Source organism: Alosa alosa, chromosome 17, assembly GCF_017589495.1.
Source record: "Alosa alosa isolate M-15738 ecotype Scorff River chromosome 17, AALO_Geno_1.1, whole genome shotgun sequence".
Lineage (NCBI taxonomy): Eukaryota > Metazoa > Chordata > Actinopteri > Clupeiformes > Clupeidae > Alosa > Alosa alosa.
This window is the reverse complement of record NC_063205.1, coordinates 2,173,630-2,187,929: the sequence shown is the minus strand read 5'-3', so window position 1 is coordinate 2,187,929 and position 14,300 is coordinate 2,173,630. Positions and strand designations below refer to the sequence as shown.

Genomic DNA, 14,300 nt, shown 5'->3' with positions numbered 1-14,300 from the left:
GGGTACCAAAATGTAACAGTAGCCTATATGGTTGATTTGTGTGGGATGAAAATAAAATGAATGAATGATGAGCACTCTAAAACTGACATAAATAACACAAATTATTAATGTCATAAAACAAATAATTCAGAATATTCATTTGATGTCTAAATCAGGCTATTTATTTTATTCATTTATTTTTAAGAAAGCATTCATTAGACAGACCCACTTCATCCTGCAATAGGTGCGCAGGGGCAAGGTTGTGGGTCACTGATCACGACTAAGGGACTAAGGTGTGTTGTTTCTTCCGGTGGGCCTTCAGCTGGTAGGACTGTTGGAAGCGTGCGAGGCACACAACACACTCGTAAGGCTTCTCGCCGGTGTGTACGCGCGTATGTCTCTTGACAGCGTCGGCGGTCCTGAAGCACTTGGAGCAGGACGGGCAGGTGTACGGCCGTGCGTTCGTGTGGTAGCGCATGTGCACAGTCAGCTGCCCCGACTGCGCGAAGCTCTTATCGCACACCGCGCATCGGAAGGGCTTGTGACCCGTGTGGTACCGCTTGTGCTTCTGCAGCTCGCCTTGTGAGACGAACCCCTTACCGCAGTCGTCGCACAGGAAGGGCCTCTCGCCCGAGTGGGTCAGCTCGTGTCGGGTCAGGCCCTCCCTTTTGAAGAAGGTCTTGTCGCACTGTGAGCAGCGGAAGTCTTTCCCACGCGTGTGCATTCTCACATGACTGTCCAGGCTGCGCTGGTGGTAGAAGACCTTGCCGCAGTGTGGACACAGGAAGCGCCTCTCGTCAAAGTGGGTCGTCATGATGTGCTGCCCCAGCGCGTCCTTGGACAGGAAGCTTTTGCCGCAGTCGTCGCAGTGGAAGGGCTGCTCGTTGGAGTGGCAGTGCTCGTGCTGGTGGCTCAGCAGCGCCCCCTTGTAGACGAAGGACTTGCCGCAGGTGCAGTGGTAGGAGCGCTCGGCGTGGTGCACTTGGCTGCTGTGGTAGTTGAGGCTGGCATTGCAGCGGAAGCTGGCGGGGCATTCGGGGCACTTGTAGGGCCTCTTCTGGCGGTGCACTCGCAGATGGCACTTCAGACTGGCAGGGTTACTGAAGACCCGGTCACACTTGGCGCACTGATTCGTTAGGGCGTGCTGCGCACGGCGGTGCTGGTGAAGAGCAGATGGCGAACTGAAGAGCTCGTCACACTCGGCGCAGTAGATCTTGGGCTCGTGCTGCGCACGGCGGTGCTCGTTGCGGACCGCTATCGAAGGGAAAATCTCGGGGCAACGGCCGCACTCGTAGAGGCGCGTAGCACCGTGCATGTAGCGATGGCGCGCTAACGCCTGGCTGTGCGCGAAGCTCTTGTCACACTGCTGGCAGGTGAACTGTCGCTCCCCCGAGTGCGTGCGCTGGTGCGCCTTTAGGGCCGTTCCTGAGGGGGGCGCTGTCTGAGTCTGGTCAGTGTGAACCAGCTCCTGGTGCTGCTTCACTAGCTCCTCCTGCTGGTGGGAGAATGGGTACTGCGGACGCAACCACATCTGGGCAGCCTCATCTGCAAGCACACAACACAGAGATTAAGCCACTGACTGTACACACAACACAGAGATTAAGCCACTGACTGTACACACAACACAGAGATTAAGCCACTGACTGTACACAACAACTACTAGACGCCAGCAGGGGAGTTAAAGGGGTATTCCACCATTTCCACCTCCCCTTGAGTTAAACAATTGACGTTCATCCAGTCGTTCTCTGAGTCTGGCGATACCACACAGCTCCAGCCTAGCATAAATCATTGAATCGGCATAGACTCAAGGGGAGTTGGAAAATGAGTAATTCCCCAAATCGTGGAGTATCCCTTTAAAGGGGCTTTAAGTGATGCTAGGCAACGTTGCGTTGTTGTAAGTTGCTAGGCAACGTTTTTGTTTGGGCTGAGTGATGTGGGAAAAATATTTAATTGCAATTTTTCTGACAGATTGCAATTGTGAAATGAATGGGGGTGACACTTAGTCACTCTCTCAGTGTACAGTGTAATAGGGCTGTGCAATTAATGAACTAATTATGATTTCCAATGATTATGAAAACATAATCAAAATAATGATTATTTTTCTACATTCAGTTTCATAACAATGCTCTTCATTTGTCTTGAGTTGTTCTGTGCACTGTTTTGCATGTATGTGTTTGTAAAAAGTTTTTGAAGTGAATGAGTTCCAAAATCAGTTAAATCATGTTTAATAATCGGGATCTCAATATTGAACAAAATATTTGTGAATGATTTTTGCTATGATCGAGCAGCCCTACAGTGTAAGCAAAGACAGGACGTGACAAAACAATGTTGCAGGCTAAATATTACTTAGAATCGCTTACAGTGCCTTTAACAAAAGCATTCAGTGAAGAACATTTCAGATCTACCGCCATGCTTTGATGGCTTCATTCATAGATTATATTTCAATCAAAAGGATCAAAAAGTACCTGAACTGTTTTCCCCACCAGATACTCGAATGGGGCCGACGGCTGAACTGTAATAACAAAGATTCGCCAGTAGTGAGACAGAGCAAGACACACAAACAGGACACACACACACACACAACATTTGAAGAGTTTGGTTCCAAAACGCTATATCCACCATTTTAATGAATTTTCATAAATATTTTTTTTTTTTTTACATTTTGTTGATATTGCCTGAATCAGTAAATGGAGCAGGACCTAAATACTTGTCAGACATGCTTCAGCAGTAACTAACTTTAGTAGTTAGAACTAAACATGGTGAAGCAGCTTTTAGCTGCTATGCGGCTCAGCTGTGGAACCAACTTTCGGATGAACCTGTAGCCAGTTTTAAATCTAGACCAAGACCAAACTGTTCTCAGATGCTTTCTGCTAACTGTGCCGAGTTACAAATTCTGAATCTGCCTTGATAATTATTCTACCTTGTCTTTTATTACTTTTTTTTACTACTTTTGCCTTTGTTTTTGCTTACTAATTATTCTTTATTTTTAAATGATTTTATCTTGTGTTTTATGTTTTCTTTTTATTATGATCTTTACCTTTTAACTATTCTTTGACTATATTGCCCTTCTATGCTTTTATTTGTTATTATTGTTTGGTTTTGTTTATGTAAAGCACATTGAATGACCTCTGTGTATGAAATGCGCTATATAAATAAACTTGACTTGACTTGACTTTACTGAAATACACAATTAAATAGACGTTTTAATGTTGTTAAAAACGGAGATACAGTGTTTTGGAACCAAACTCTTCATTACGACATTTCTGACTGTAGAATGATTTGTAGCTGTAAAACTGATCCGTACTCGTACAATAGATTTGGAACTGTAGGATGATTTGTAGCTGTAAAACTGATCCGTACTTGTACAATAGATTTGCAACTGTAAGATGATTTGTAGCTGTAAAACTGATCCGTACTCGTACAATAGATTTGTAACTGTAGGATGATTTGTAGCTGTAAAACTGATCCATACTCGTACAATATATTTGTAAGTGTAGTGCATATTTGTAATATTAACAATTTCTACAGTTACAAATAATTTCTACAGTTTTAGGAGTCTATTCTAAATCAATGGAGATGCTTGTTTAAATGGCTTTTAGCTAAAATCCAAGAATAGGTAGGCTGGTGGGTGGGTAGGTAGGAGTGGGAGGGTTTGTTGAGTTTGAGTAATATGTCATGTAGTTTTATGAGTTTGGGTATGTGTTTTAAGTGTTGTGTTATGTTATGCGTGTTTAGTGTTGTATATGTACGTTAAGATCAAGGACCACAATGGAAATAAGTCTATGACTTTTTGTGCTATCCTTGACACTGTTTTAATGCATGATTTGTACCGACATGTATTTCAATGGTTTGTCAAATAAACTAAACTAAACTAAATACTGTATGACACTAAACATAGGAGTCTATTCTAATTCCAGAGATGCCTGTTTATTGTATGACACATATGCTACCGTACTTGCTATTCAGACAGGGAGTACTTTGGTGCACTTTGGTACTTCAGTGTACTAGTGCTGCCAGTAACGACTAATCATTGTTTTTGATTAGTCGACTAATCTACACAACTAATTTAAAAAGAAAAATCAAGTGTTTGTTATTTTGTTGTGTCCATTTGAACTCAAAATATATATATCAGCCTACTTTTGTTAGAAGCTCATTAAATAAATTGTTCAAAACATTATGTATTAACAATCTAAGCATAAGTATCTGCATTTCCATTCCAGGCTATAGTATACATTAGTGGACACTATGGACATAATTCACCATACTGTGTTATTGACATGTATCCCCTTACTTAACTACATGCTTGTGGTAAGTGTGTTCTGTGTTGTCAGTTATGCTACGATCTGAGATGCGTTCCGAACGACATGTCAATGTATTCTCATTCTGTGTTAAAGGGTGTCTCTTGACATTTCATGACATGCATGAAATCACGCGCACCTTGATTGTTAATATCACGGGCGGCGCCATGTTTGTTTTAACTGTTTTTGTATGAATGAATAAACGACACGCCATTGCATTGTCAACGTGAGACACTCTCTTCACTTCATTTATTGCAATTTCTACAATACCACATTTGCATATATATTTGAGTATAGACTAACCTACTACGCTTAGCTTAGCTCCCCCCACTTAGCTCTCATTAGGCTATACAGTAGTATACCATATTAGCCAGAGTATAGACTAGTCTACTACGCTTAGCTTATCTCCCTGCTTAGCTCTGCCTAATAATGAATTGCGCTGAAAGCAGGCAGGCAGACACGCAGCTATTTACACTTGTGTGCATGGCGGGGTTTAAAACATTACTGCCAAAGTCGAAGTAGCCTGTTTAACATCCAAAGACATTCATTGTACTTCTCAAGAGTTAATAACAGAGTTGATAACATTAGTGTGAGCCGTTTGAGGGGAGACCAAAAATTAATAGGCGGTCAATAGTAAAACGACTCGTTGACTAATTTTCATGGTCGATTACGTCGACTAAGTCGACTAATCGTGGCAGAACTACAGTGTACTTTTGTGGTCTCGGTAGAAAAAGCCTTTAACACTTTTTCACCATCTCAAAACGAACTAGCCATGTGTTTCAGTACCTCTCACCTGGAGTTGACGTTCTTTGACTCCAAACTGCGGCCATGTTTTAACTCCTGTGAGCTCCTCCAGCCGACCGGGACAGCGGAGTCAGGAGCAGTCCCACCAGTCGCCCGCTCTGCGTCCACACAGGAAGTGGCGGTGGAACCCTGCCCGTGTGTTTCCTGTTGGAGTTCTGCCTCCCCTGACTGACCCTGGCTCATCCTGTCCCCCTCGGACACCCAGTCACTGCTCTCCTCCTCCTCCTCCTCTCCTCCACTGCTCTCTGTCATCTCCACATCCACCTCCTCTACACCTCCCTGCTGCCTCTCCCCTGCCCTGTGTCCTCGTCCTCCCGGGTCCTTCTCTCCTCCTCCTCCTCCTCCCGGTTCCTTCTCTCCTCCTCCTCCTCCTCCTCCTCCCGGTTCCTTCTCTCCTCCTCCTCCTCCTCCTCCCGGCTCCTCCCCTGCTTCTCCGTCAGCTAAACTCGTCCCCAGCTCCATTCCTGTGCACGTGGTCTTGGTAACGATCTCCAGGACAATCTCCTCAAATGTCACAGGGTTGCTCAGGGGTGGATAGAGATGCTGTGTAGGGGAAGTGTTACCCATGGTGCTACCCATCTGCCCCCCTATGGTGCTGTCCATCTGCCCCCCCTTGGTGCTGCCCATCTGCCCCGTGGTGCTGTCCATCTGCCCCCCTGTGGTGGTGTCCATCTGCCCCCTGGTGGCAGTCCTGTGTGGTCCGGTGTGGAGCAGGGAGACGATGACTCCCCCCAGCACTGTGGGGGCGCCTGGGAATGGAGGCAGAGAAACACACACACACACACACCACGCACGCACGCACACACACACACACACACACACACACACAACGCCTCGTCAAACTTCCACTCCAGTAAGGAATTTCTTCTTTAATTATACTATTGTGTAAGGAAAAAATAAAATGAATAAAACCTTTTAAACACAACGGTTAAATCACTGAGCTAACAAAGCTTTGTCCAGAATGACCATGCATATTATGTAAAGGATACCATTTACATTTAGGATAATGGACAAGGGGTATCCTGCTATATGGAATTACTGGAAGAGGCAGAGGCAAGGAACTCCATGAAGCAAAGCAGAGTGTATATTAAGAGTATATAATGATAATATCCTTTATATTCACCCTTTGCAAACACGTGACTTAGTCACGTCACGGCTCCATGCTGGACGGCATAAAGATAGGAGACGTGCGGCAAATTACATTATGTCATAATGATTGCTATAACATCTTTGTAGTTAAATGTATTGCTGTTCGGGGTCTGATAGTCAAAGAAAGATGCCAGTGGTGTTGTTAGATGAAATGGGTCATGATCGCAAATGTAAATAGTTATTGAAACTGGTGGTAACAGCAAGGGCAGATAGGTCGTAACGTTACCGTGATTAACATTACCGTAAATGAACACCCATAAGTATTTCTGGACTAAAATATTACAAAGCGATTTGGTTACTTTATTTGGCATGCTTTTATCAGTTGTAACATAGTCAAAACGTTAAGAATATTATATCGGAACATGAAATAATAACTTTAGCTGCCATACCCTACTTATTATCCTAGCTAACGTTATCGTAGCTCATAGTGGTAGGGCTAATGTAACTCCTCAGTTTGTACATTGCCCAGCGAATAAGTAAGCTTACTTCTAACATGTCTTAAGTTTAAGAGTGGAAAGAAATAGGAATTAAAGAAAACACTTAAACGGTATTATCCATTTACATTCAGATCTTGCCATAGACTTTGCTAAGCTGGTTGCTTGGTAGTCTACTGTCCTGTTCAGAGTCTATGGTTGCTATAGCAACCGCTGCTGTGCTTCACACATTGACGAGATAACAATTGTGGTCGAAATACTCCCGAAACACAAAGAGATATATATTTTTTTTAAAAATCCCATCCACTCCGCTAAACTCTAGGAACGCAACCACTAGATGGCGATGAGATTACTTTTCCTCCCTATAGAGTGCATAACAGCATGGACAAGGACACATGTCTGTCCCCCAACTAGGACACATGGTGATGTCTGCCCCCTAACTAGGACACATGGTGATGTCTGTCCCCTAACAAGGACACATGGTGATGTCTGCCCCCTAACTAGGACACATGGTGATGTATACTCCCTAACTAGGACACATGGTGATGTCTGCCCCCTAACTAGGACACATAACTAGGACACATGGTGATGTCTGCCCCCTAACTAGGACACATGGTGATGTATACTCCCTAACTAGGACACATGGTGATGTCTGCCCCCTAACTAGGACACATAGTGATGTCTGCCCCCTAACTAGGACACATAACTAGGACACATGGTGATGTCTGCCCCCTAACTAGGACACATGGTGATGTATACTCCCTAACTAGGACACATGGTGATGTCTGCCCCCTAACTAGGACACATAACTAGGACACATAACTAGGACACATGGTGATGTACACCTAGACACATGGTGATGTCTGCCCCCTACTAGGACACATCCACATAGTCCACCTAGACACTAACCCTACTAGGAGGATCCCAGTGCACTGGGTTAAAGCCTTCAGATTCTCAGGGTGGGCGATGCACTCAGTGCAGTCAGCAGCCAACGCAGCAGAACCGTCAAGCCACGACACAACCTACAAGAGATTTTATACAGTCAGCCACGACACAAGAGATTTAACACAGTCAGCCATGTCACAACCTACAAGAGATTTAACACAGTCAGCCACGTCACAACCTACAAGAGATTTAATACAGTCAGCTACGACACAACCTACAAGAGATTTAATAGTCAGCCACGACACAGTCCACAAGAGATTTAAAGGTTTAGGTATTTTTGGCAACTGTAGAGGTCCCTCTAGAGTAGAGAGAGAGAGAGAGAGAGAGAGAGAGAGAGAGGAGACAGAGACTTTATTGATCCCCAGGGGAAATTCAAGAATACATTTATATTTTATTCTGCTGTTGTAAATAGCAAACTTCTTGTGACTTATCCCACAATGAAAACTCTTTTGTTGTGAAGATGAAGGATTAACAACAGGCAAAACTATAGCCAAAAAGCTATATCTACTGACAATGTAATGTTTCATGATTTTCACGAGATTTGACGGGCCGCCGCTCTTGAGGTTGCATAGCTGGTTTTCTTGTTTTTCGTTACTTTTATGCTGCATAGCTTTCTAGGTTAGCCTGGATACCAGGCTTCGTAGAGAGGCTTCGTAGAGAGTCTGGCCTAGACCAATTGTCAAACGTTTATTTCCTGGTTGGTGGACGCTTGTCAGAATTTTAAAATCATTGGAGTTCAATGACTAACGTTTGGTAATGACGTATGTTAACCACGGGGGACACAACGATAACAATAGGCTTCCAACTTAAACGTAATCGCTCTCAGGAAAGCCCTCTGTTCGCTGGTTGGTTCGTAGACAAGTTGCCGAAGTAAACAAAGTGAAGGAGAGCTATTCCAGACGGACTACTGTAGGGAAATGTAAATGAGCGGAAGTACGTAGACAGGCGGAGTCAGGCTAATGCTAGGTGAACGATTTGCCTATTACAAGTTTGTTTACCATCAAATTGGCTTCGTAAAGGTGAAATTCCTTTTACCTTTAGCACAGTCAGCCATGTCACAGTCTACAACAGATTTAAGACAGTCAGCTATGTCACAGTCTAGAAGAGATTTATCTAGGGCTGCTGATTTCTTGAATCAATTAAATTCTGATATACAAGGTCTCAATTTGATTCGATATACATTTTGATTAAATTCAATATTGATTCCACCAGGGTTGTTTCGGTAGCCTACTGGTTTAATACACAGGGGCGTTAATATGGCTTTGTTTTTTTAACTTGCATAAAACACTGTCCTGCGGTTTATACACAATGCAGCTAATACACAGGACATTACTGTATGTACAGTGCTTCGCATGATCAAATGTGTCCTACCATGTCACAATTCAAAATGGCCTTGTATCTGGTCTTGACTGGTTTAAATGTGGATGTTTCTGGTCTGTGCTGGTTTAAATGTGGATGCATTTCATCTAATTCCTAAGGAGACATGTAAATGATCACTATGTATCTGGGCTAATCCTAAGGAGACATGTAAATGATCACTATGTATCTGGTCTAATCCTATGGAGAGATGTAAATGATCACTATGTATCTGGTCTAATTCTAAGGAGACATGTAAATGATCATCACTATGTATCTGGTCTAATCCTAAGGAGACATGTAAATGATCATCACTATGTATCTGGGCTTGACTGACCTGCAGCAGATCGGGGACTGGCAGCAGCTTCTCCAGTCTCCTGAGGAAGTCCCACATGAGAACCTGCAGCACCTCATCATAACGGGAGCCACACACATCCGGAAACACGTCCTACACACACACACACACACACACACACACACACATACACAAAAGACAGAAATACACCTTTACAGCAGAGGTCAGCAGAGTAATCACTCCCAATATCAGCAGAGTAATCACTCCCAATAATATCAGCAGAGTAATCACTCCCAATAATTTCAGCAGCCCCATATAATCCAAAGCCTCACTTAGTACTCACTTGAACATATTTAGAGGGTATTTAGTTACACACAAGGTTTACCATTGTTTGAATGTTGAGATGTGAGCTGCACTGACCCCATGACCTCTGAGACCTTATTATAGTGTTGGGATGTTGACCCCACGACCTCTGAAACCTAATATTATTTGGGATGTTGACCCCACGACCTCTGAAACCTAATATTGTTTGGGATGTTGACCCCACGACCTCTGAGACCTTATAGTGTTTGGGATGTTGACCCCACGACCTCTGAGTTGGTGAGGTCATGCTGTTAGGGCTTTTCTTTCATTTTCACATTGTGTTCCAGACTACCAGAACTACATCTCCACGGCAACCACAAATGTGTATGTTTGGTTACACTTTACTTGAAGGTAACTACATAAGAGTGATATGACACCGTCATGAACGTGTCATTATTATAAACAAGTCATTAACGTTTATGACATAACAATTCTTGAATTTCCCCTTGGGGATCAATAAAGTATCTATCTATCTATCTATCTATCGCTTCTGTCAAGTGTGTCATAACTGGTTACTTGAGATAGAGAGCTGAGATAGAGAGCAGGCAGAATTCCATGATGGAACTCACCAGGACTCACCTGGAAGAAGCTCCTTCTCTCCTCGGAGTCCTCGAGGAGTGTTTCAACCAGCTTCGTAAAGCCAGTCTCTGAATCACCAAGGCTGCCATCCTGAACAACAGAGAGCCCTTACAGTCAGTCAACCCTCTTCCTCTCTTTAAAAAAAATAAACTTAAATTTGTATCATCAACAACAACAACAACAACAACTGGCCTGCCTGTGGACGGGCAGCAGCAGCTGGATGCTGTCCAGGTGGAGCTTCAGCTCGTCGGACGCTACAGCATGATCCTCACGGCACAGTTCTAGAACCACCTACAACAGGGAACACAGGAACACATCATGGAACAAGACATTTTACAGAACCCAACATGGAACAGGAACATTATATAGAACACAGCATAGGGCAGAACATCCTACAGAACACAGCATGGAACAGGAACATCATATAGAACACCGCATGAACAGGACATCCTACAGAACACAGTGTTAAGTAGAACATCTACATGATGTTCCTGTTCCATGCTGTGTTCATGTGAACATAATATACAGGTGGGTCTCAAAAAATTAGAATGTTCATTTTCCCCCCCTAATTTATTTCAAAAAGAAAGATTTATTTCACGCCTGGTAATAACAGACAACATGCACAGAAACAGGACACACAGCACACCTGGTAATCACAGACAACATGCACAGAAACAGGACACAGCACACCTGGTAATCACAGACAACATGCACAGAAACAGGACACAGCACACCTGGTAATCACAGACAACACGCACACAGCAGGCCTGGTAATCACAGACAACATGCACAGGCACAGGACAGACCGCAGGCCTGGTAATCACAGACAACATGCACAGCCTAATCACAGACAATCATGACAACATGCCAGCCTCAAGCAGAGTGCAGGTAGCCAGGTGGTTCTCATCCGCACTAGCTCCTGTTCTAAATCAGAACTCCTACCCTGGCTCAGACCCAGAATAAGTTCCACTGCATGCTTCGGACTGAGCAGCTCTCGGACCGCCTCCCATCACCAGGAGACGAAGTCTGCCAGAATCCCATACTGCATCACGCCCCTCTCCGCCACCTGCCACATGTAGGCTACCACCAGACCCAGGGGTGGGTAGGGGCATTCTCTTGAGGCGGAGGGGGCAACCAGGGGACTAGTGGCGTGGGAGCCCCCAGGGTGGGTAGGGGGCATTCTCTTGAGGCCGGAGAGGGGCAGTTAATTCAACAGAGAAATAGGGGACTAGTAGCGTGGAATCTAGCCCAGGGTGGGTAGGGGGCACTCTGCGAGGCCAGAGAGGGGCAGTTAATTATTATAGGAGTGAAGCTATACATTACTATAACTCAGTTCCTTTTAGGATTTCAGTGTCACATTTCCTTACATTTTTCCTACACCAGTCACATCATAAAAGGCGCAGTCAGGGATTTAACAGGAAGTCACGTTTGTTTGTTTATGTTTACATTCATTAGCGCAACATACATTTTATTTTAACCAAGAACCAAACGAAACACACCAGAGAGAGGTAGCTCGCCCCTACCATTAGTATTCCCAGAAAATTCACACATGGTTTCGTTTTTCTTTGGTTACAGTTTTCGGAGCGGGGCAGGTGATCCATCAACCTCACTAAAGACCAAACCTGGCTTAATTCGATAAGTCTAAAGACCAAACCTGGCTTAATTCGATAAGTCTTGCTAATTTTAGTGAGAGTTACATTCCATTAGGTTGCTTTGCCTGAATCCCAGCTTGGTAACTATGGGGATTTATACCACAGAACTAGTCTGGCGCCAGTGGACTACATTAAATATGATGCAAGCCAATTAAGATATAATTCGGGTTTGTACAATAAACTTTGCAGGATCTCTACAACAAACAGCTGCTTAAGAAAGCAAACTCCATCTTGTCTGACTGTTCTCATCCTCTACATCAACAGTTTCAGTTTCTACAATCAGGTTCATTGCTCAGACTCCCATTTGCAAAAACAAACAGAAACAACCTCTGTTCCTTCTGCGGTCTCTCTTCTAAACGCCAGGAGGAAAAGGTAGTTTACCCATTATTGATTAGGATGTGCATTATGTTATTTATTATGCCATGTGCATTTTTGTAATGTTGTGTGCTCCTACTGCTGTGAAACTAATTGCCCCACTGGGGGGCAAACAAAGCATTGATTGATTGATGAATGTGACAAAACTTTTATGGCCTGGAAATGGCCACTTTTATGGCCTCTGATGTTTGTGCATGTTGTGTGTGATGTCTGTATGCTACTGAGACCTTGAATTTCCCCTTGGGATCAATAAAGTATCTATCTATCTATCTTAAAATGCTAAGTGCCTGTTTATCAGTATTAAACCAGCCTCTGATATTGTTCTGCCCTGACACATTCCGACAGCTAGAGTTGAATACTGCTCTTTAACGCGAACAACAGCAGCTGTTTGTGGTATTTGGAGGGATTCAAACAGTGGCTAAGATAAAGACACATTTACCAGGCCTTGATGTTATAATGGGGGCAGGCGACGGAGGGTTGGTAGTGGACAGGCCAGGAGACGGAGTGTTGGTCGTGGACGAGCTGGGTGGAAGTCGACTGGTCGAGGGCGCACAGGAGGCCGTGCCAAGGGGCACTGCAATGTTGCATGGACCCACCGTGTCAGGCCTGCGTTCCTCCAAACCTCGGCATGTTCCCACAACAGGGATCACCGCGTCAGGCCTGCGTTCCTCTAAACCCTGACACATTCCCACAACAGGTGACACCGCGTCGTGCTGGTCCTCCAGGATCTCATCCATTTCAGCATAGAACTGAAAGCGCACCGGTCCCTTCCCTGTGGCGGCAATACTGTCCTTCACCTTTTTATAACCCTCGACTAATGTGGTCCACTTCCTGGACACCTTCTCTGGGAGGAAAAGCTGCTGGAAATGGCTGCTCAGCTTGGACGCCATTTCTTCCCAGAGTGCTTTCTTGCTCTTCTTGCCTTTTTTGAGGCGGCCACTCAGCTCTGTGAGGGACCTTGGACGCCCCTCCCCATCTGCCTCAATGTGTTGGCGCACGAGGGCGATGAGGTAGAGAGTCTGTTGCCTTGTGAACGCCTCATTTGCTGGTAAGGGAGCTGCTGATGTTGCTGCTGATTCGTTGGTGGTAGATTCGTGGTAAATATCTGAGACAATAAAGAAACGTGTTAGCATGCACAATATTCTCAGTAGTTTTGCAGGTGTAATGATTGTGCAATCGTAACAATGCCTTTGATGCCTTACCTGTATTACTAACCACACACACACACACACACAGTTGTCTAGCCTTTGTTTTTAGCAACACAGCAACATTGCACATAACACATACTTACACAGAACACAGGGCGCAGCCATCTTTGATTTTCAAGTCGTCAGAACTCTCCGCAGAACGAGACCATGACTTCTGGGTAATTTTGTGGCGCGGCAGTTCTGCTTTGCTCTTCCTAGCCGTTTGGACAAATGGATCACACGATTTAACAAGACTTCTCTGTCCTGACTTCTGCCCTCACACATTCCGACAGCTAATGAATTGAATACTGCTCTTTAACGCGAGCAACGGCAGCCGTTTCTGATTTTTGGAGGGATTTCAAGCCATTAGCTTACCCAGAGAATGTCTAATAAGACGGGCTCTGGCTTACCGTTATAATGGGCCAGAATTAGCTAACTTGCCTTCATAAAACGGTGCAATTCTACCCATGTTGTCCGCTGCTGGGAACCGAAGTTCCGTTGCACCGTAACGTCAAATTTAAGATCAAACCAAATATGCTACACTTGTCAAACTAAAGTTCTGTTTCCAACTTCATCTGAACTTGTAAACACGGCGAAACTATATCCGGGTGAAAGGTGATAAAACCGGGTGAGGGAGGAAGTGTTTCAAAATAAGTGTCTTGGTCATAGCAGAGCACATTCTCTGGTCTTGGTTGGTTTATTATTCGCCTATGTTTACTTTATGTGAGATAAAAATGAAAAAGGGATGAGGGTGAACACTAAAACTAAAATAAATAGGTCTGTCACATAAATGATTGATACGACAACAAAACCCTCAGTTTCTTATTCCTCCCCCTCATTCAAAATATTAATTTGATGTCTGAATCAGGCTGATGCGGCGGATG

At 44.3% G+C, this 14,300-nt stretch overlaps 2 protein-coding genes across 2 annotated transcripts; both read right to left on the bottom strand.

Annotated features, from left to right (window-relative positions):
- Nucleotides 1-138: 138 nt before the first annotated feature.
- Nucleotides 139-5,427, bottom strand: LOC125310166 (zinc finger protein 501-like). Its single transcript, XM_048267341.1, has 3 exons — nt 5,071-5,427; nt 2,445-2,491; nt 139-1,524 (listed from the first exon to the last, which is right to left on the bottom strand). Exons 1-3 carry the CDS (start codon nt 5,331-5,333, stop codon nt 260-262), a joined length of 1,575 nt encoding a protein of 524 aa, XP_048123298.1. The 5' UTR covers nt 5,334-5,427; the 3' UTR covers nt 139-259.
- Nucleotides 5,428-5,517: 90 nt separating this feature from the next.
- On the bottom strand, nt 5,518-14,069 carry LOC125310962. Its single transcript, XM_048268761.1, has 10 exons — nt 13,521-14,069; nt 12,669-13,334; nt 11,295-11,383; nt 10,395-10,493; nt 10,203-10,292; nt 9,303-9,374; nt 7,579-7,686; nt 7,432-7,456; nt 5,645-5,830; nt 5,518-5,582 (listed from the first exon to the last, which is right to left on the bottom strand). Exons 1-10 carry the CDS (start codon nt 13,540-13,542, stop codon nt 5,518-5,520), a joined length of 1,422 nt encoding a protein of 473 aa, XP_048124718.1. The 5' UTR covers nt 13,543-14,069.
- Nucleotides 14,070-14,300: the final 231 nt, after the last annotated feature.